Source organism: Anser cygnoides, chromosome 23, assembly GCF_040182565.1.
Source record: "Anser cygnoides isolate HZ-2024a breed goose chromosome 23, Taihu_goose_T2T_genome, whole genome shotgun sequence".
NCBI classification, from domain to species: Eukaryota; Metazoa; Chordata; class Aves; order Anseriformes; family Anatidae; genus Anser; species Anser cygnoides.
Window position 1 is genome coordinate 7606786 of NC_089895.1, and position 22772 is coordinate 7629557.

At 39.2% G+C, this 22772-nt stretch overlaps 2 protein-coding genes across 7 annotated transcripts; one reads left to right on the plus strand and one right to left on the minus strand.

The window, feature by feature from the left end:
• Nucleotides 1–1145: 1145 nt before the first annotated feature.
• CEP104 (centrosomal protein 104) lies at nt 1146–18144 on the minus strand. 4 transcript variants are annotated; one of them, XM_066982310.1, is made up of 22 exons: nt 18004–18144; nt 17030–17176; nt 16340–16513; nt 15885–16023; nt 14630–14695; nt 14179–14255; nt 13857–14025; nt 13483–13641; nt 12584–12832; nt 11551–11754; nt 10840–11007; nt 9505–9678; nt 8070–8246; nt 7565–7771; nt 6953–7069; nt 6511–6547; nt 5946–6027; nt 5225–5333; nt 4779–4917; nt 4231–4298; nt 3048–3138; nt 1146–1788 (listed from the first exon to the last, which is right to left on the minus strand). In XM_066982310.1, exons 2-22 carry the CDS (start codon nt 17062–17064, stop codon nt 1652–1654), a joined length of 2778 nt encoding a protein of 925 aa, XP_066838411.1. In that variant the 5' UTR covers nt 17065–17176; nt 18004–18144; the 3' UTR covers nt 1146–1651. The 4 variants fall into 4 exon arrangements, with proteins under 4 accessions (XP_066838411.1, XP_013054067.3, XP_013054063.3 ...); XM_013198613.3 differs by lacking the exon at nt 18004–18144 and adding an exon at nt 17801–17970; XM_013198609.3 differs by lacking the exon at nt 18004–18144 and adding an exon at nt 17801–17969 and having other exon boundaries at nt 17050–17176.
• DFFB (DNA fragmentation factor subunit beta) lies at nt 18065–22373 on the plus strand. Of its 3 annotated transcripts, none has more exons than XM_048067447.2 (7): nt 18065–18440; nt 18678–18866; nt 19457–19536; nt 19686–19856; nt 20108–20208; nt 20437–20691; nt 21115–22373. In XM_048067447.2, the coding sequence occupies exons 1-6, from the start codon at nt 18080–18082 to the stop codon at nt 20651–20653; spliced, it is 1119 nt and encodes a 372-aa protein (XP_047923404.2). In that variant the 5' UTR covers nt 18065–18079; the 3' UTR covers nt 20654–20691; nt 21115–22373. The 3 variants fall into 3 exon arrangements, with proteins under 3 accessions (XP_047923404.2, XP_013054030.3, XP_047923405.1); XM_048067448.2 differs by having other exon boundaries at nt 18112–18245; nt 18314–18440; nt 20437–22373; XM_013198576.3 differs by having other exon boundaries at nt 20437–22373.
• Nucleotides 22374–22772: the final 399 nt, after the last annotated feature.

A 22772-nucleotide genomic window follows, 5' to 3' on the forward strand; every position in this document is an offset into this window, starting at 1 on the left:
CTTTTCAGTCTTTTTTTTTTTTTTTTTTTTTTTTAAGGGGTCAGCTCTTAGGTAAATATCTCACTATTAACTGTATGAGATTTTAAAGCACGACTTAAATTTTACAGTAGCTCCATAGGTACACACGCTTCTTATATACCAAATGGGATTCTTGCAGTTTAGCTTAATCCTCTTGTCGAGCGGACTAATAAGGCACTTAGTGCACAGCGAGGCAGCACGGCATAGCTATTTCATGTTACTGCCTACGTAACGGCATGTCATGCAGCAACACCCAGCCAGCCCTTCAGCTTTTTTATTTGGTGCTAATTCTTGGTGTCGAGTAGCACTCTGGGTACCGTGCTACTGGCTTTAAGATTCTAAACCTGAAATGTATGTAAAGGCCAGGCGTCAGCAGCGAAACAATTCTCAGCCATGCATGGGTTGTGTTACTCCTGGAGCCTGGGCTGACCCAAGGAGAGAGATCCATTCACTGGACATTATTAACATGCTTGAACTCAAAAAATTACAGGCTCTGGTATTCCTAAGGAGAGTGAAGTTATCTTTTAAATTAGTGCATGCATTTTTCATTTCACCTTATGCCAAATACACAGCAATATCCTCATTCGTCTGCTACAGTAAGATACTAACTCCATCCCACCAAGGAACCTGGGCAACTGCCACAAGTCTATTTTGCTCACTATATATTCATTTTTCATTGGTATTTCCTCAAGTTTAATTATGACGAAATCTCTGTAAATGCACTGATGTAGTGCAAAAATACATTCACGAGACCTATCTCCTAATCCAGCCAGTACACACAGTGTAAACTCACAACCTATTTGTCTACCGCCAGCATCTGATCGACGACAAACAAAAATTGAAGCTAGTTCTTTCAGCACATTATAAAGTTAATTTTGGCAGCAAACTATTAGCAATATATGCTGCAATTTTTACACTGAAGTGACCAAGTGGTAAATATAAGTATTGTTTCCCAAACTTAATGAATGTATAATGTTAAACAAGCATTAGACTTAGCTCAAAAGAAAATTTCTTTTCAGCTCTGTCCTGAAAGCCTAGTACAATTTCTGCTTGGTAACTTTCTTGCTGTTCTCCAAGAAAAAAACAAAACAAAACAAACAAAAAAAAAACAACAAAAAACAAACAAACAAACAAACAAACAAAAAAAAAAAACAGAAATGAGTGGCTTTTGGATCTTAAGGAAATTCCCTACTGGATCTCAAAACCAGACTGTTAGAACCACAGCCTGAGACTAATCCACTAGCTAGGGCAAAGCTCTGGTGCTGATTTTGCTCCACATTAATTCTATCCTATTTAGATTTTTTTTTATTTGTTATTTTTTTTAAATGTGAGGAACGAGTCATTGACCAATGCAGAGCCTTCCTTGTGCCATGCAGGGAATGAGGCAGGATAGGTCTGTCCCAGAACACGTGCCTATTTCTAACAAGCACATTTCTAGGACAAAACCACAGCTGCACGGACAGCTACCAAAGAAGTTACGGATTGCAGTTCTCAGACGAGGCAAGTACTGCTCAAGGCTGATAAACAACTTTGGGTAGTCAAATGAAAAAGATGATACGTTGCCCACGATTTTAAACAACTATTAATAACTACATGCCCAGTTATTACGACAAAGAATACCATACTTGTCCTGTCATCGCTTTGAGTATGTTTTGCCAGTGCCTTTATTTGGGCCCCCTCTTGGAGTTGGGATCTTGCTTCCTATAGAGGGAGGTCGAGCTTTTGCTCCTGAAGGATCTGGTTTCCTTAAATAGTGGCCACCTATTTTGCCTGTGAAGAGATCATACAGATCATTATTTGCAAGCACATCTAGTCTGAGCCTTGAATTTTATTTACCATTTTGATTCTCAAGAAACATTAAGTCTGAACAAGTAATATCAGTAACTAAAAGTTGGCAGGCATCCAGTCCAAGAATCCTTACCCTCTCAGTGTGTCAAGGTGCATCTCATACCAAAAGCGGTAGGACTAAATGCTCAAAGTTCCTATCTCTAGGAAATTGCTCTCAAGTTTTAGTTTTATTGAGGCAGGATTTAAGTTCCTTCTGACATCTTCAAATTCTAAAAAGCAGCAAACTAACTAGCCTTCTCATCAGTGAGTAGCAACAGCAAGGCTGAAGACAGAAAGACATGACTGTAGGTGGCAAACTGCACTCACTTACGACAGCTGAGAGACAATTTAACAGTTCTTTCCAGGAATTTGGGAGCAGTTGTGAAATGAAGATAGGAGCAAAGCAAAATTCAGACAGAGAAGGTTAACTCTAGTGACGGCCTGAACATGCAATGGATTAAACAACCCTGAAAATAGCCTGAAGGGAGGAAAATTTTGGATGATACCTGCCAAAACAGTTTTGGTGCTGCAAGCAGTGAAAATAGCTTTTTTACTTATTTTCTGTGTTCATGCAATAAGAGGATTTTGCATGTACTAAATAAACAAAGACAACTTTAAAAAAAAAAATATCTGACGAGCATCAATTTTGCTTTGCTGGTGAAGAAACCGCACAGTCATAAATTCAGCCCAGTTCCAGGCTGCAAGCTGAAAAGGAAAAAACAGTATACAGCACTAACTATTCAATTCATCTTGTGGGTAGGATTAGATTAGCATTCTCTGATGGGACATTAAAAGAAAAAACAGGCTCTCAATTCACCATGTCAGTGTTCAGGGGCTTTCTGGAATGGTAGCTGGTTAGCATCATTGCTGATTGTTCTATCCACGGCCATGCTATTAAGTAGAAAGAAGACTGAAATAATAAAATTACCAGAAATGCCAGCTTCCTCTATCAATTGACCTTTAAATTATTGTTATTGAAGTTATTGTTACTGAATGATTTTGAGAACTTGCTTCCTAAGTGTACTGTAGTCTGTAACAGCATAAGAAATATCACTGAGGTTACACAAACACAAAAAGCATGTTAAAAAAAGCCAGATTGCTTTCAAGGGTGAAATACTTTTTATAAGCAACATAGTAAGAAAGTAAGCAACATAGTAAGAAAGCATAATCATAATCCCCCTTCCCCCCAAAAAAACTCTTACCAGGCTGCACCAGAAGAGTTTTATTTATTGTGGATAATCTCCGTAGATTCATTTTACAGCCATCTTTGCCCATTAGGTGAGACTTCCAGGCCTAAAATCAATTAAAAAGAAGTGATATTACAAACCCAGCAAAATTACCCAGTCTTTTATCTAGTCGCATTGTATGCACATACATTTTTTCTTAAACATGGGAAAAATGATATGGTAATAGATAAAGCATTCAGTGAATAAAAAGAATATGAGCTGCTATTACTAGAAAACATGAGAGCCCCTTCAATCTAGAGAAGAATTTGAGCAGAAGTAAGAAAAAATTATACACTCCCCAAATTCAAACACTACATGCATTTCTCAACTGACATTCCAGGCTTGGTTACAGTATTTTCTGGGCTCCCCACTCTGGGCAAAGCCAGAAAGATTTAGGAAAAAAAATTATTTTTGAGAATAGAAGCACTACTCAATGGTCATACCTTGCTGGAAGGAGAAAAACGACACAGATTATGTATCACACTGACATTTAACTGGAACTAACACTCAAAATAAAGTTGCTGTTTCGAGTGTTAGATGATTCACATAAAGGACAGAACAGATATGTTAAATGTTTTCTGAACTACTAACTTTTGATAGATTATCAATAATTATTTTCCGTTGCTGGAAGCACATTTTAGAGCTGAGATTTCACAGCATTACGCTGTTAAAGGAAACGACATGGAAGAAGTAGAGAGAGACCATCTCAACTATCTCGCCAATCATAGCCAGTCTTCCTTACTTCCCTCGTGTCAATTTTTTGTGATACCCATATCAACAGCATCTTAATCCTGAATGCCCTGTTGGATGTGCTCAGTCCCGCTGCAGTACTTTAAGCTGCATAATTCCACTCGGAATATTAGGGGTGGTAAATGAACACACAGAGCCTGGTAGTAGTTGGGAATTGGAAAAGCTGTGAAGTGTACAGTTGCCTATATAGGAGGAAAAAGGGCTTGTAGCCCTGTGGCTCCCATATACACCTGGGACAGTAGAAGACCCAGTTTCAAATACAGTACCCAGAGTATGAGGTAGCCATTACAGACCCCAGCAATAATCCAGGCAATTTCTTAACTCTTTACTTTTGAGCCAGTGTTATAAGGGAACACGTTAAATCCCCACGGTGTAACAAAATCAGACCAGTCTGGAAGGCAGTCCTTACCTCCTCTCCAGGAGAAAAGTTGTCATGGCACAGCGGGCAATGGTTTGCCACTTGTTCTGGTTTGGCAGCTGAAAGGATTAGAAAAATAGTGCAATGGCAAAGACAAGCTGATTTCAAATATACAAGGAGGATCTGCACAACAAAGAGCGTAAGGCTGCCCTATGACTAAACCAGCTCCTCCTCTATTATCATTAATTGCTCCCAAAGAAGTTCCATGTTTAATCATCAGCTATATAACAAGATCAAAAGGAATGATGGACAGTTATCACAGAAGTGTATGGGCCTTAATTTACAAGGATGTGACGCAGGCTTTCTTTTCTGTTCTCACTCATCCTCCCCACATGCATTGATGGAAGCAAAGCAGTTCAAGCAATGAAAAACACGGGGATTTATTCTAAAAATGTTCTCTCCTGAAGATTTATTAAAATTCTAAATCCATAGTGCAGTACCTAAATAGAAGTGGTTTGACTTTCCAAAAATATACCGTACTTGAAAGTCTGACAGACTTTACTTTTTAAAGTTCAACCTTCCTGTTTGAAATCACTCACCATTGCAAATCTTGCTCTTAATATGTTTGGGCAACTCATCCTTTAGAAGGGCCTCACTGCATCGCTGACATTTCCCAAAGCTATCCTTTTTATCACACTCAGTCAACAAGTGCTCCGTCAGGCTTGCTATTTCCACCACCTGCAACAGAGCAAGAGGTACACAAGAAGATTTGTACTGTAGCGAGTAAATAAGAACAGTATTTAAAAAAGCTGCTCATACGATTTGTGGAAGTTAAATATCACTTTTCAAAGTGACACACAAAAAAGTGAAATTTTAGTCCAGTTGTTGATACAATTTATAAGGCTGTTCTGTTCTAAAAGCACTATCCAAGATCACACAATTGTGTTGAGAATTCATCTACCTTAGTGTTATATGTTTTATACCACCTTAAAAGCAGAATAAAAAGTTAACGACACGTAGTCGCTCTAGAAAGTTTATGTCTGACCTGTCTGCAGTGCTCACATCTGGTTAACATAGGACAATGTTTCCAGTAATGGAGATCCAGTCCTTCGTCTGTGAAGGATTCATCCCTTTCACCACAAAAAATGCATAAGCTGGGGAGGAAAAAAAAAAACAGACATATATCACAACAGTATCAGTAACACTACATACTGAAATGGACGATCCCCACTTCTCTTAGAAATTATTCTGAAAAATAGCTAACATTTTGATAGGCCTTATTTTCCCTGTGTAGTGCTGACCTTAGGATAGGACACGAACACATACCACTATATAATTTATGGTAAATAAAATTTAAAAGCATTTGTTCATATAGAAAGACAATTCCACAGAATCACTGAGATAAGCTCAGTTAACTGGCTTTCATGACTCCAGAATTTTCAGATGCTTCCTCTATGCCCTTCTCCTACAATACAGATAAAAACTTGCAATATGTCTTTGCCTTATTTTATACTGGTAGCGGAACGTTAAACTGTGGCAATTTTTCATCCCACAAGCAGCTACTCAGAAAACAAGTTCAAGGTTGTGCCATCCAAGCAATTAAAAATCAACACCTAGGATTGCTTGGTAACAATTCCGTATCTATTAGAAGAGATTTTCTTTTTCATTGTTTAAATGTTGAAGCTTTATCTACTAGAGAAATGTTATTGTTATTAGCAGGTTATACACAGTACTTGAGGCAATTAGAAGCTGCTCATCTAACTTACTTATCCAAGTAATTTGCAACAGAGGAATGATCATCTGGAATCTCTGCTGCTGCAGACTGTGGACTTCTGTTTACTGGGTACCCTGTAAAAAGAAAACTATTAAAACCAAGATCACATTTTAATTAGTTTTTGTGCATGCACAGAACACTCCTTCTCCAGATCTCAAAAGCAAGGCACCTACTAGAAGAATAACACTGCCACGCTGGTAAACAAGCACAGAAGGACAACATACCTATACGGCAGTTGTGAAACAATGGCTTTAGAGATCTACAATAACAACATATTTTGGTGATTATTTTTTAATGCAGTAGATGATCTACTTCAAGTCAGGGAGAAATCTAGAATGGTTGCAAACCAAGTCATCCCTGTTTCTTACTAGAAATTAACTGGCTCATTGATGGTAAATTTTCTTTCGTTAACTTAATTGTTATCACTATAGTAGGCTGAGACTCAGCTAGTCCAAAGCATTCAGGCATATTTTTAACTGAGAAGATTCAGAAGCACACTGTTTCAAAAACATCTAGAAATTTCTCTACCTTTCATAATATTACTTGAAATTACCTACCTTGATCCTTTGGCTTCTGAAAATCAGACTCTTTTTCCTATTGAACAAAGACATTTTTTAGTCACAAATGTCCTTAATGACTGTGATGCTAACCACAGAGAAAAATAATAGACTGTATCCTGATTTTCTCTAGAATTAAAGCTTAAGAAGTAGAGCCAGCAGTTTACAACATTCATGCCTCAGGTTCTAAAATTGGAGGGATCCAAATTTTAGACTACATTAGGAAAAACAAACCCCAAAATTAAACTAGACTGCTAAGGATGAAAATCAGTCTCTTAATGCACGTCATGGAGTCTCTCTCCTGTCTACTTCCGCATCCCCTTGCCCCTCTTAAAATTGACATTACTGTTGTCTCATGGCAAACTATCCAAGCCCAGGATACTTGAGGAACAAAAACGGATTGGAAAAACATACACCAAAATCAAACCCAAAACACCCTGACCTTTCCAGCTTGAACTTCTGCTTGTATCTCCTTTAGAGCTGCCAGCTGATCTTGTAGAACTTTTATTTCTTCCTTCTTCTGTTTCTCTGCTTCTTCTGTTGCTGCCTTTTTCTGTGCCTGTCAAGAAATACTCTTTCAGTCACAAAAGTTTTTGAACCATCTGTCATAAAGGAGAGACTACAAAACATAAAATATCAGCGTAGAACAAATGGTCAATGCAGCAGAAGAAATAGCCTGGTTGGTTAAATGACTGGAGCAACACCTCCACCCAAGTTCTATTCCTCTGCACTATCCTGAAAGGAACACACGGAATTTTCTCTGTGCTTACTGTTTTCAAGGCCAGCCAACACAGAAAACTAAATGTGATTTTTCCAAAATGATTGTGCATTATTTCAGAAGGACCATCTCTCTATTCTTTGTAGACTATATTTGTAAGAGTGAAAATATGTAATAAACTAAACACCTGCTTTTTATACTAAGTAACGCTAACAATGCTTTTAGATGCTCTCCTACGTGTCATTCAATGTCTAACATATCTATGAAATTGGTACATTGCTCAGTTGCATGCAATGTTTGAAGTAGCCAAGTATCTTCTACGTTCTTATTACGTACCCTGATTTCAGCTTCAGAAAGTTTCCCATCTATTTTAGTAAATCCATCAAAGAGTGTTTTATAGAGAACAGTCTTGCGAATGCTTGCATCATCAGGAGGAAGATATTCCAGTATGGCAGCTTTGTGCTTCCTATACATATCGAAGATAATCCGCAAAGCTACATCACGAACTTCATAAACTCTGTGTTCCAAAGCTCCTGTTGCAAACTGAAAAGAGAAAAAAAAAAAAAAAAAAAAAAAAAAAGGCCTTGTTTACTAGTTTAAGACAGCTATACTGCAGTGGCAGAAATCTTCATACAGAAATTTTTTTCCAAACAATTTTTGACCTGGTGATTATTTTTCCCCCATATTAGCATTGTGCTTCCTCACAAGACTGTGTGGTACCACCTCCAAGAGGCTCATAAATTCTCTTTAATAATTCACCAAGCACTCCAAAACAGACAAACAAACACAAATCCAACAGAAACAGAAAAGAACTGAAAGTGCTGTAAATTCAGACTCCTACCTTCATGACGTTGCTGATGGTAAACCCAGAGTTTTCAGTTCCCATATCTTTCAAGAGGCATTCCACTAATTCCACTTGACTCATTGCCAGATGTGTTGGGGAATTCGGTTTTAATGGTTGAACCAAATGAACTGGAACAATCTGAAGAGGTTTAACTTCACTACACAATGCCATTTCCTATAAGCAAACAGAGAGTCAGCGTGCATGTAGGAATACTAAATACGGAAACGAACCATCTTTGCAAAGCAGAGTTATTTTAAGTTACTTATAAAAAGTTCAGTAAAATGCAATAAGACTTCCATAAAAAGTGGCTGCCTATTTGTTATTTTAGGAGAGAGAATTTCTATTTGGTACCTTCTCTAGGGAACTGCTTATTAGGGCAGTGCATCCTGTAGTAGCAGTGATACAAAACACCCCGCATCTTTCTTCTCTTCAGGCTACCTCCAGTCTATGAAAATACATTTGTAACCATTTCTCATTTTCTCTCAAATATTCAATTACAAATCCATTGCAAAGAATCCAAACAGTAGGAATAAAGTAATCAGTCATTTCTGGGGTTTTAGTGACACGCTAGAGCATTTCATACAATGACCTTGTTGAAATTTTAGTTACATCCCCAGCGAAAAGAAAACACTTTTTCCCTCTTTGTATGGATGCAAGCAAGGATAAATAACCCAGAGCCACCGACTCACCTACTGCCCTCTTGGGACTGAATTAACACATTTTCACACAGAATTACTGTTCTAAGTTTTACTGGAAAATAGAGTCTGTAATCCTCTGGCAGCTACTTACAACTACTCTTTGCCAACATTTAACATGGAATGGACCATGTCTTTTAAAACAGCAAAAACATAAAAAAATGCTTAAGTTGACTTTTACATCATCTATTTCAACTATCTAATACAACCACATACTTCAATACCACATATTTCAATGTAATGCCCCGTTTGCTAATGAATTTATGTTTAAGTGACTCTATAAAACTCATACTTAAATGCAAGAGGTTCTTTAACAGCCATGTACCAAATATTTTGGCAACAGATTGGCTTTTACATTCAGTGAAAAACACAACCAAATTGCAACAGAGAAGTCTGAGAAGAATGTTGGTACTTTCTTGTTCTTATCTCTTTAGATCACTTGTAACTAATAAGGAGAATACAAGAGTAACAACACCATTCTTGCATCTGCAGCAGCAGATTACAAGATAGCAGGCATCTTCCCACACTATCCCCCACAACAAAGCAACAATACACTGCTAGAAAAAACACTGGAAGGATCCTAAGTTGGTTCTACCACTTTATTTTCCATATGAGGCCCAACCCTTCACACTAGCAAGCGCTGGACTTGAAGGCAAGTCAGCTTAGATGTTACCCAATTGTTCCCTCTGTGATGTTCTTAATGCTAAACAAACTGCAATTTGAAGAAAAACTCCAACCTGAATAAAGTTAGAAGCAACAAGGCGAAGACGGGATGAAGAGTCTCCTGTTCTAGAAAGCAAACTTGGAAGTGTTTTTTCCACACAATGAAAAGTTTCTTGTTTTCCTAGTTTATGTTTTGGTATATATTGTGTAATAATCATTTTTAAAAGTTTCAGGGAAGCTTGAAAAACCTAAATAAAAAAGAAAGAAACACTGAACAAAAATACCATACATATCCCTGTTTTCAAAGAATACTGTAAAGTCTTTCCTGTGGTTCTTAAGAACAGCAGCAACAGAAATCTATAATTATGGTATCACTGTTAATGGAAGCTACTTCAGATAACTCTCCTCCAGAAAGCATGTTGTTAGGACATAGGTGAAAGGCTTCAGAATTTATTTATAAACAGAAATATAGCTCTTTTTTTCTTTTTTTTTTTCCTGTTCGACCCCCCTTAGGCTAACTGTAGTCTCCAAAGTTGGAAACTAAAAGTTGCTCCATTGCTGTATTTCAACTTCATTTAAAAACAAACAAGCAAAAAAATCTCAACCACAGTATTTACTGCATCAGCAGTTGTTTCTCAAGCTCATTACTCAGCCCAGGATGCTATTTTCCACGCTGTTGAATGCCAGACTTTGACAAATCCTTGATTCTAACTAAAAGCTGACATTCCACTTTTTTGTTTGTTTTTTAAAACTCATTTAATAGTAGTTTTACAAACTACTTTTTAAAATTATTTAAAATATCTTAACTACAGTTCTACAATTTTTGCTGTTCTTCACTGGAGCATTGTACATTATTTAAACTGATGGTTTTAAAGATATTCAGCATCTTTACTGCTGCAATAATAATTGCTTATCAGTCTCTGGAAAAGATACATAATGTTAGGAATAGTACTTTACACAGATTCTATGAAAATTATTCCATACTACATTTGTTAATTCAGTTGTGCTACTTTTTTCAATGATACGAAGTGTACAGGATCTAGTCTGCAGCAATCACAATTTAAAAGGGGGAATACATAGCTGCTCTCCTCTTCTATGCGTGCATTTCCCTACATTCCAAGCGTTAAAAAAGTATATTAATATAATATATATTTTGTTAATATATAATGTTAACAAAAGCATTAACACTTTTGTTCCATTATAGCTGTACTTGAAAAAATACAACATTTCATACCACGTGACAGCATTTTTGTATTTAAAATTATTCTGCTAGTTTGGGATTTGCTGCTGAGTAATTCTGGTACAACACTGTGTGGGTCCTTGCTGATTTCACTGGGATAGAGCTGATGTAACACACGGAGCAAATTGCAGGCTAGGGACCTTTTCTTATCAAACATATCACTACTTACTGAAGATACTATGTCTTTTATGGCTCTCCTTACAAGAAAAATGGCAGCCCTCATCATGTTCTTTAAATCCTCCTTTGGAGTGCTCACTGACATTTCCATCAGCTTCTGATATACAGCTAGTAATGCATCTTCTCGATATGACCAAGTTTTGGAATATGCTCCTGAGACCTGAACACAGAACGAGATTATCTTTTAAAAGGTCGGTACTGATACTTCAATATTTATTCAACATTCATATACAGAAACGGCTTCAAAAGAGCACATGAACTTAAGTATCCAATCCCCAGGCATTTTCTACAGGAATCTGCCTTTTATTAAAAGTGGTGTTTCTGCGCAGAGTTTTTGAGAAGTGAGCAGTAAAATGGATTAACAGGTCAGGCTCTAGGAACCACTTCAGACGCAGTAATGGTTTCTCTCCTTACAGAAGGCCATACACAGTGGCAAGTTATAGATATTCTGGCAGGGGGTGCCCCTAAAGCTGACAACCAGACAATATATGCTTAATAGCTTATCAAGTAATCAATCCTAAAAGCTGCATTGTCATACCACTGGTGAAAACAGACATCCATATATCCCATTTTTAATTTCAGAATTTTAGGTAACAGCTTTGAATTGTAAAATTCGTATCAGTGAGTCTTTGTTAACTGAGTGAAATCAAATCAAGTCAAAACAGGTCACAATAATCTACATGCTTATTTTGATGTTCTTTACCAAGGCTTCTCCAAAAACTTCAATAGCAGGGCTGGCCTCCCTCAGTGCCTTCTCAGTTAGCGGTTCTGGTTCCCCGGTAATGCCACTTCTTGGAGTATTATTGATATCCCTTTCAGTCATCTCTGGCTCAAGGTATGTAATTGCTTCCTCAGAATGTTTACGGACAGCTGGAAGAGGTCTCTCATCATAAGGTAAAAATTCAACCTAACAGACAAGATAAAAATCTCCAAATCTAGAAATAACTTAGATGTGACGTTGTTTCATCGTTAATCACATTTGCCTCAAGTCAATTCATTTTTTCCCCTCAAAGCAGTAGCACTTTACAATTAAGTATGGATGTTGAGGTTCCCATAAAAACATCACAAAGAAATGGAATCAGTGTTTGTAAGCAGTACTTATTTCTTATATACAGAATATCATAAAGCACACACAAAATGCCTTTTGTGGAAGTGCACACACCTACAGAAGAAATCATCTCTCAGTAGGAAGCCAGCAAGTCTCAAAGCTTTATTTGTTTGTTAAATTATTTTATGTCAACATTCCATTAAGAGAGAACATTACTGCTACTAAAGTCAAAGCAACTCTTCATTAGATTTGCAAAGACTGTGCTCTTTACCTTACAGTCACATTCCAATAAATTTGCTTCCTGCTGTAGATAAAATACGATCTCCAAGAAGGAGATTTATTACGCCACTAATGGAACAGGCAGAATTCAGCTGCCTGTCCTGCTCCTAAATTGGCCGTGTGACCTCTGAATATTTATTTAATGTCTATTTTTCATTCATTTGTTTGTAGATCAGGTATAACCCCTTTTTGCCTCAATCTCAGTGAACATTTGCAACAAGCTTCCAAAGAAATTCAGGAGAGGAAGGCCAATACCTACTGTCAGATTGGCACTGCTCAGCAATACAGTCAGTTTCAGATACTGTCCAAGCAATGAGGATAACCACAACAGACCCTGTTGTTTTGGAAGGTTGAATGCAAGATCATTTGCTGTGGTAGATTTCTGTGGTAACAGGGGTACATTACTCACGTTTTCTTTGGGAAACACTTCCCTGGAAGTTGTGGGATGAGCCACAGCGGGAGGAGAAGACTGATGGGGAAAAACGGGCTCAGGAGAAGCGGGCTGTACTGCCTTTTCTTCTAGCAAAGACTCTGCATTCCAAAGCTCTTCTTTTTGTGGTTCTATCTGCTCACAAGAAGGTGAATTTGTAGCTTTTATGTGCTGAGCATTGTTAGCATAGATCACAGGCTCCAAAGGCAATTCAGCTGGCTTTCGAATCTGAAAAGGAGACAAGACAATTTGAAAGTAAGGCTAACAATGTACTAAAACCAAAGTTGTTACCATTACAGCTTTGACAGTAAACAAGATTCTGGGGCTTTCTAATAAATATCAGACCTTACTCACAGATGTGCAACTATTTCCACTGGATGAAGCTTTATGAAACAATTTGAAAATAATTCCCTGTTGGATGCGTGTGTGGAGAGATTATAAATGTTTCCATTCTGAGAACAACAGAAAATTTTAAACATTTTACGACATTTTCTGTATGGTTACTCATCATGGCAGCGTAAGCCTATTATACCCCCAATGAGAAATACTTCAAAATAAGAAGAAAGTACTTTATGAATCGGCATTGGGTAGCCCTGGAATAATGCAGAACATTCAGCAATCTAATGTCATTTGCTTTAGACCTTAGCATTGTAACGTAATGTAATTTATGGAGAACTAAGCATGTTCATAAAACGAGATGTGCAACTCTTTGGTTAGGGAAATCCACAATCCAAAGAGAAAGCTTAAAATCCTTATGTAATTATCATAAAATATCTGTGCAATGACTCTTATTCTCTGAATTTATTTTGGTTGCTCTGCCATTTCTATTTACAATACCCATGCGACTGAGTTCCTGAATCAGGAATAACTGCACTCACCATCAGCTCAGCATCCATAAGGTTGTGGAGCTGCAGTTGCTGATACACTTTCAGGCGGTATGCTTCCATTTGTTGTTTTTTCTTTTTAGCAAGATCATAATCCTCTTTCTCTACAGCATAGCGCTTCTCTACTTCATACCGTCCAAGTCGTTCCCCTACCTAGAAAACATTTTAACAAGGTAGCTTGGAATCACATTATTGTATATACATACACATAGTATTTCTTACCAAATTATTAAATCAAGTTGTCTGAATTTACAATTACTATTTTTACAACATATTGGAAGTAATTACAATACCACATTAAGCTAGGGCTCCTGATGGATCACTGGAGAACCATTTGACTTCAGAGATAAACAATCTTTTAACAATACCTTTTGCAAGTCTGCAATTGCTTGTTTGAGTTTCTTGGCATAATCGTAACGTTCATGATGGACAGCTTCACGCTTTTTCTCATCTAGTCTACGTATTATCTGAGCAACTTCTGGATCCTGGTACATATCAAAAGCCAAATCATCCAGAGGCGAAATGAAATCAGGTTTCCTGAAGATATAAAATGAAAAAAATAAATCCAAACTGACCGATCAGAGAGTATGTTTTCTGTTTTCACTAGCAGGGAACCAACAAAATACAGAGACTGAGCACTAATTCAGACCAACAAGTTTTGGCAGGGTATATACAAAAGAATATATTTACCCGAGGTATGTTCCATCTAAGGCAGGATCATCTGATTTACTTCCTAAGTAGTGGTCTATCAGCTTTTCTCTGGAAGGCTTTGTGGGGAAAGAAATAAATCTTAATACATATTCGTCAACAACATGTATGTTCAGGACAGAAATTCTGACTTACAGCAACCAATGTAAGCTATGCACCTTCTCATATTTCTGTGTTGGGTCATATTGAAATATGAGAATTTTACGAGGCTGAAAATGCAAATGTTCCAATTAATTATCTTTTATTTTTTTTGCGTCCACAAGTTAGGCTCAATTCCTGAGATCTTTCTTGCTTCAAAGTAAGATAAAAATCAATACAGGGTAGCTCTGCTGAACCATGAAACTACCAGAAGAAAAATGCATTCATTATCTCAGAAACCCTGCAACTGAACATGCGCAGCAACAGTAAAAAGACAGGGGTGCTTTGCACTTACATTATTATTGCCGTCATTACTGTAGTCTGCTGGATCTCCAATGATATTTATAGCAACTAGGGCAACCTGGGATAGATTTAAAGAAGATGGAAACGCAAAAGGTCATTAACTTTTCCTCATCTTACAAAAAATTGAAATGGCATGCTTAAATACACATGCACAATTAGTCAGGAGATAGTTTGTGCTGATATTCCTTCAAAAGTGTCATCATCTGAAAATTATCAAGTAGTGATTTATTTAAATTCATATCACCTCTCCCTTTTCCTTATTTTTACTTAAATATAGGAAAATGTGTAATGTCAATATTGTCTACAAAATTAATCTGAAAACAACCATTTGGTAAAATACCTTTGGATGTTAACATTATCGTTTGTCCACTTGATTGCTGAAAGTTAAAAACAAGATCTGCTTTGAGGTTGTTTTGTTTACTTGTTTTGTGAAAAAAACACAGATCACGTTTCTGTTGTCAAACATGCCCGTTTTATTTTATATGAAGATTCCCAAATATTCTTCATATTGACACATATTGTGTGTTACTCTTCATCGTACATGAATTTGACATCAATGAGTTAGTAACAACATTTTTCTTAAACATGTTTTCACTTACAAAATACCTTAGGCAGTGGAAATATTTTAGCCAATATTTTAGCTCAGTTGGGACTGTTGTGTAAGATCTCCTGCAAAATCTTCTTTATAGTGTTGTGGACAAACAAATTAGGACCTGTGATCTCAAGGGTGGTATGCATGCAAAGAAAAGCACTAAGTGAAGTGCTAAACGCACTTCATGCTTCATTAAAAATTTATTACCAAAACTATAGATCACGTTGTCCAGCCATCAGTTGTTTCCTTTTGCTGTCTGGGATGGAAGTGAATAGTCACTACAGAATTAAGAGGCCAATATTCACTTTTTCTGTATTCGGATGGCTGTACAACACCTTTGCTTAATGCCACATCAGACCCTAAAGACTAAGAGTGGGTATGAAGCGACCACAAACCTGTTCTCAGAGGAAGTACTTTGTCTTCAGCACAGAACCTGCTTTGCATGCTAAAACTCAAAATGAAAGATAGTCATACAGCATGCACTTCACTTGTTTGTTCTAGATAAGTTGCATGCATTTGATCACGAACATAAGTAAACCCAGGAGCTTTCAAACAGCATTTTCAGCTTCTGGAAATTAAGGGAGCAGATTTCTGTGTCAGCTCTGTGCTACTGAAACGTCATCTAGCTTACAAAATAAGGACTAACTCAACTTACCTGACTGTACAAGTTGTATTTATTGGCATAATTTTTATGGAAAATCAGCTTCAGGTACTGGCCAACTGCATCCATATAAACAGATTTTAACTCTCGTGCTTTGAAACCAGTCTTTTCATTGTCTGAGAGAGGGACATAACTGAGAAGGAAAATGTACCAAGTAAGCAGACCAAATGTACAAAAAAAGAGATGTGCATAAAATAAAGAGAGAGAACTCTAAAGCTAAAGTGTTTCAGAAAGAGCTCTGTTAAAGACAAAAGGTAACTTGTGTGATTTGAACACCTGGAGTAAAATTCTATCCCCAATTATAGCTGAGCCTCCTATTTAGCCTCCAGACCCAAGGAAGTATGGTATGCTTTGTGTATCAATGTTGCATGCAACACATTATGAGTTTTATTTCCTTCTGAGGCCTTTCTGATTAAGGTAATACAACAATTTAGAGCTTTTTGACTTACCCTAGTCTGTGAAACCTCTCTGACTGATAAGGAGCAAAGTATTCAGGCAAGCTTTCACTGATGTAGAACTCGATTTTGCTTGAAATCATGTATTGGTGGGCAAGCAACTGCAGTTTTCGTATTCGGCATCTTTCCACGAACTGCAGAACAATTTCCTGTGGATACTGACAGAGTCTGAAAGCATACACAATTTTGAGTCATCTTTTTAAAGGAGGACTTCACTTCCAACTTGAATAACATTTAATTATGAAACTTTCCAAAGTTTGTCAGTTTGTTGTCATTACATATACTGTAAAAACAAAGAGTTTCAATGAGTTAAAATAATTTTCCTCTTCTCTTTATTGCATGCATGTGTATGTTAAAGTGCCCCATATACCTCAAGAAGATGTGCTGAGAAGACTGTACTTATAACACTAAGCCAAAGCAAATTCTAAGATGACTGACAAGAACAAAAATAGCTCCTTTTTTTCTTTTAAAGGTCTCTTTTTAAATGTAATTCTGTCTTCAGGTGGTAACCAAGTCTTTTTTTTTTTTTTATTTTAAAAGCCAGGATAAGGATTCCATGAGGTTAAAGTAACTTAAAGATTTTTTAGTTTTATAATGGATTTGCTTTGGGATGTGGTAAACTACTCTGAACATGCATGCTGCACCTCCCGTGCCTTTTAAACTCAGTGCTTTAGAACAACGCACGTTCCTCTCCCTGGTAGTACCGTGGTGATCGCCATCCGTTCACTGTTGGTGCGTGAACCATCAGCTCTTTTGCACTGAAGCCATCTTCGTGTCCTGATGAACTAACGACTATAAAACCGATCTTGTGTGGCATCCTGCAGAAGTGAGCTAGACAAAACAAAGATGTTTTAAACTTAAGCAAATCCCTAGAAGGGCAATAAAGGAACACTGAAATACTACAGGCCAGGAATTCAATCTTGTGGTCCATCAAATCAGCAGCTGATGACTATAAATCTAATTTTTCTTTAATACTAGCACCATAAAGCACACTCAGCATATTCTTATGCTGAGTGTTTTATTAATAGTTAGCGATTGGTTTACTTGCGCAGCAATTTGACTATAAACTCAATTAAATCTACTAGTCCAAGACTTGAAACTACTTGCTCTGATGTGCCCAGGAGCAACCCTTTGGTCTTCTGGGCAGGCTGAGGAGAACAGTGCGCAGCCAGATGTACGGAGTGCGTTTGAGCCAAGATGAAAATAATAATAAAATAACGATAATAGAAAGGAATAGAATGAATTCAGCCAAAAGCTGCCCAGCACTGCTTCACAACTATGCATGCACCCAGGCCGCTGACAGGGACAGCAGCAGAAGGAAGGTCCTGACGGGCAGGACAGGCTCCTGACGGGCAGGACAGACCCCGCTGACCCCCAGGACCTTGCCGACATTAAGTAATTAATTAAGTAATTAATTTTTCCCCCTCCCTTCCTCCCTCCGCGTCCCCAACCGGCCTGGTGAGAGGGTGGGAGGACAGCGTCCCGCAGGCCTCTGCGACAACGGCTGGGGGGGGGCCTGGCCGGGCCGCGGGCAGCCCCAGCCCCACACAGAGACCCGGCAGGGCCCCAGGCAGGGCCCCTCAGCGGCCCCCGGCCCGGCCTCCCCCCGCCATGCCCCGTCCCCCCTCAGCCGGGCCGGGCCGGGCCCGTCCCCTCACCTGAGCGCGGCCCCGCGGCCGGGCCGCCCGTCGCCGTGGCAACGCCTCCCCCCCCCCCCCCCAACCCGCGGGGCGCATGCGCACAGCGGCGGCGGGACAGCGGGCGGGAGGGCGGCAGGAAAATGGCGGAGGAGGCGCCGCTGAGGGGGTTCCGCCTGAGGCGGGCGGGCAGCGCGCAGAAGTTCGGGGTGGCGGCCGGCAGCCTGCGAGGGCTGCTGAGGAAGGGCTGCCGCCTGCTGCAGGTGCCGGCCGGGAGCCGGGGAGAGGGTCCCCGGGCTGCCGGCACCCCCCTGACCCGCCCGCGGGGCAGGTTCCGTTGGCAGGCAGCCGGCTGTGCCTGTACGAGGACGGCACGGAGCTGAGCGAGGGCTTCTTCCGCACGCTGCCGCCGCAGACGGAGCTGGTGCTGCTGGGCGCCGGGGAGAGCTGGCAGGGCTGTGAGTGGGCCGGGGGGGTGCGCTGGGGCGGGCTGCACGGAGAGGCTGGGGATGCGCCGTCCCTGAGGCGTCAAGGCTGGGTTGGGTGAGGAGCTGGGCAACGTGATGTGGTGGTGGCACCCCTGCCCACGGTTGGATCTGGTGATCCTTGAGGCCCCTTCCAGCCCAAACCATTCTATGAGTCTGAAGGGCCCACACCAGCATCTCCCTGAGCTGTCCCCGCTTCGTCCCCCACAGGTGTCAGCGACGTGGAGCGGCTCCTGGCCGCCTTCCACAGCCAGCGCGACGCCATCGTCGAGGCCGCACAGAAGCTGCTCTCCGACGAGCAGGCACCCAGGAGGCAGAAGCTGCTGGCGGACCTCATCCACAACCTCCACGAGAACATCTCGGCGGAGGACAGGCAGGAGGACAGCAAGTGGTTCGAAGGTAGGTGCCTCAGGAAGGAGCCAGCTCCCCCGGGAGTAGTGTTCATGAGGAGTAACAGAAAGATTTTAAAGTTTCTTTAAAGTATGTACGTAGTTCTATATCAGGAAAAGGCTTTAAAAAACCCTCTCTATTGCTTTATCCAGTACAGTTCTAAAATACGAGTAACTTTTTCCCCCTACTGACATTTCATAGAGCACATTTACATTCATCTAACGACTTGCTGATAACATATTGATAATTTGCATACATCAGCCAGCCAGCCTTTCTTTAGACTTTGTGAGTTCATTCTCCAGTTTCCAGGTCATTGTCACAGGTCGTTCAGTCACCTTCGCACAGTCTCTGATTGTTCCATGTGTGCACATTAATGAAAAACATTTAACAACTAAAACATCAACTACTGTTCTCGAAACAGATGGTCCTTTTAAGTCATGACAGCAGGATAGCCTTGAACCAGTAAAATAAATATGGAAAGAAAAAAATACCTGTGCATACTGATTTTGTGAAAAGAAGGGATAAATACCCAGCTAAGCAGATGCAGAGAACTAAAAGTATTGCACTAAGTTACAACTCTCTTACCTAACTCTCTTTAGGTCTAGAGTCTCGTTTTAAGAACAAATCAAGCTATATGCGGTACAGTTGTGAGAGCAGAATACGAAGCTACATGAAAGAGGTAAAAGTTTCTGTTGAGGAAACTTATTTTCAACTTGCTAGTAAAAGTAATTCTGTGACTACATATATATTAAATGATTTATAGTCCAACATAGTGGTTGTAAAAGAGCCTCAGCCTGCTACAAGCACTAAGGATTTTTTTTTTTTTAGGTTAATAATTTTATTTCAAACGTTCATCCTACAGCAAGAGATGCATATAAAAGGATAACTGACCTGATGTCGGACAAACTGAAATCTGTGAAATATAATGGCTGCTACTTTGACAGGAGAGAGGAGGAAGCAGTCCGCCTGTGCACTATGGAGGGATGGTTCTCCTGTCAGGTACGTTCAGCCCTGTCTAAAGCAGAGTCTCAGTGCTAACATGGCTTGCAGTGACAACATTAGATGTTAGGGGAAGGAGACGGTTATTTGGATGTTTGCATAGAGAAATATGAGGTTTGGCAGGGTGGTGTTATCACAGCATGCATGATCTGTCTCTGGTCACAGCAAGTGGAAGCTGTGACAGTCCTGTGCTAGGAGCGAGCTGGCGTGATGAACAGTTCGCCTCTCATTGTAACTACTTTGTCTTACAGGGACCTTTTGACAGAGATGACTGCCCATGTAAGCATTCCATCAACCCTTATAGCAACAGGGAAAGCAGAATCCTCTTCAGTACCTGGAATCTTGATCACATGTAGGTATAATGTGTCTATACGTGTCTCTGGTGAAAACCATCAGACCTGTTTTCAGGCATTGCGCACCTGTGAAGCAAATGGGATTTGCTAAACTAATTTCTTCAAGGAAAAAAAAAAACAAACCTAGTTATGATGAAGAATTCAACATCTAACTTGCCCTAAAAGGAAAATGAAATATCACAAGAGAGTTTTGCTGGCAATGTTGCTTTCTCTTTTGCATTTTACAGAATAGAGAAGAAACGTACTGTTGTCCCAGAACTGGCAGAAGCTGTCAAAACACGGGATGGAAGAGAAGTGAACTGGGAATACTTCTATCAGCTACTGTTTACCATAGATAATCTAAAACTTGTACATATTGCTTGCCATAAGAAAACGGGTCATAATCTCAGCTGTGACAAGACTAAAATTTACAGAAAAAGGAAGCAAACCCACGAGATTTCATAGTGCTGTCTCTGAAAGTGACTTGCTTTTTACATAATCATGTAAGATGGTGGCATTTTTAAATAGCTTATTTCTTAAAAACTTATCTACCAAGTCTCTTCTGGCAAGGACTTCTTCCTTTATCACCACCAGTGCCTTAATTCAATTGCAATCTCAAAAAGCATATGTTCAGATCATGCCTGATTCCTGATTCTCCCACCTTCTCACTTACTACCAGTGTTCCTTAAATGACAGTGTGGTAGTCTGACTCATTACTGTATTGTGTAAAAATGAGGCCAGGGGCTGACACTGATTATACCTTATGATCTCCTTCTTGGTATGATAAGCATAGGCCTAAAACTTACAGTAAACAGAAACTTACACAAAATACTTCTTAAAAACTAATCTGAGTAGACAATTTTTATGAACATTAGGCCAAACAAAGAATACTTGAAGGTAATTGTTTTGCTTTGTGCCTTTTCCAGGTAGACAACCTGTGTCATTTCAGAGGTGCTAAGTGATTCAGCAGCAGAGCTGCTGACGTTTCTGTTGCAAAATAGCTGCACTCATCCATGACCCTTCCATTTACTGTTGCAGAGATGCAGATCCTCTAGAAGGAATCGCAAGGCTCTGGTGCATCTTTGCATTTGCCACCTTTGTTCTTTGTCATCCCTCTCCTTGATTTCCCTCTCCTTTCAATAGTCTTCGCCTCTTTAGCTTGCTTGAAGTAATGCATGCAGTTTTATTATATAATAATCATGTTTGCCGCTTTCAAGAATGTTGCTTCTGTAAAACGCTCCCTTCCTCTCAGGTAACAAAATCCAAATAGATCATTTTCTATTTTTAAATACAGGCTGATCACAACTGAACATTCAGGGCCCGTCAATGGGAACAACATGAGTATTTTTTTAAATAAAAAAATCACTGCCATCTTTGTGTGTGCGTATGTGGACGTAGAGGTGCATGACTAGTTAATAAGGTATAATGTAGCATGACCAATGCGGTCTAGAAAGATTTAGCATGGGGAAAGGTGCTTATGAATGAAGCAGTAGATACTTCGTGCTGTGTAAATGACATACTTCACTTACCTCTGTGGAAGAGCTCTGTTTTAATTCCTCTTCTTATAAGTGGCTCTGTTACTTCCCCAGGTAAATTCAGCTAGTCTAGACAGAACTGTATTAAGATGATAGTGCTGTGTGAGCCAGAGCTTATATTTCTAGGTCTTGGAAATGCAGTTTTGCTACAGACATTATTAATCCACTTGAAGTAAAAAATGTGATCCCCTTCCCAAACATTTCAACATGAAATGTAAGTAGGTGCATTTTCAATACAGGATTTCCAGTACCAATGTATTGAATTGATCCTTCCTGATCACCTTACGGAATACACACAAATTAACAGAGATGAAAACACACACTGTACTGTTCTGACATTGGTGAAGGAATCGCAGCAAGGATTCTGAAACAATGTCATCTAAAACACCATTTTGCACTGTGTGAAACTAAAATGAGTGTCTGTGTGTGAAGCCATTGGTTAGAAAAAAGGCAACAGATACGGCATTTAAGGAAAGCTGGGAAAACTTCAAGATGGAGTTGTGCTGAAAACCATGAATATACTATTAAAATATTAAGATTTTTCTGTGTTACAGAATTAGAGTAAAAATGAGCCAAGAACTATCGTTGACAGAAACAATGCATCAACTGGAGTGGGAATGTGAATAAATTAACATGTCATGCATATACAATTTGTTTGGCTTATGATTTTTGAATGTTTTAACATGCTATAGCTGTAGAAATTAATATTTATTTAAACCATCTGCTGACTATATTTTCTCTGTATTTTTAGAAATAGTTTCTACATTTATAACAATAAATATCTGGAAGCCTGTTGCATAATCACACTTTCAAAGTATTATCATAAACATTGGATGAGTTAGCAATTCCTGAAATCATCTGAGGTTGCTCATTATTTTCTAAAAATGCAGGCCAGAAATAATACATTTGGAGGACTGACCTACATCTCCTTAGCAATCAATATTCATTGGTCTATTGATAAAGTCCTACACTGAGAGGACTTTATTCTTCCTTTATCACCATCAATGCATTTGTTTACAAAACTTCATAACCCTTGGAAGTAAACTGAA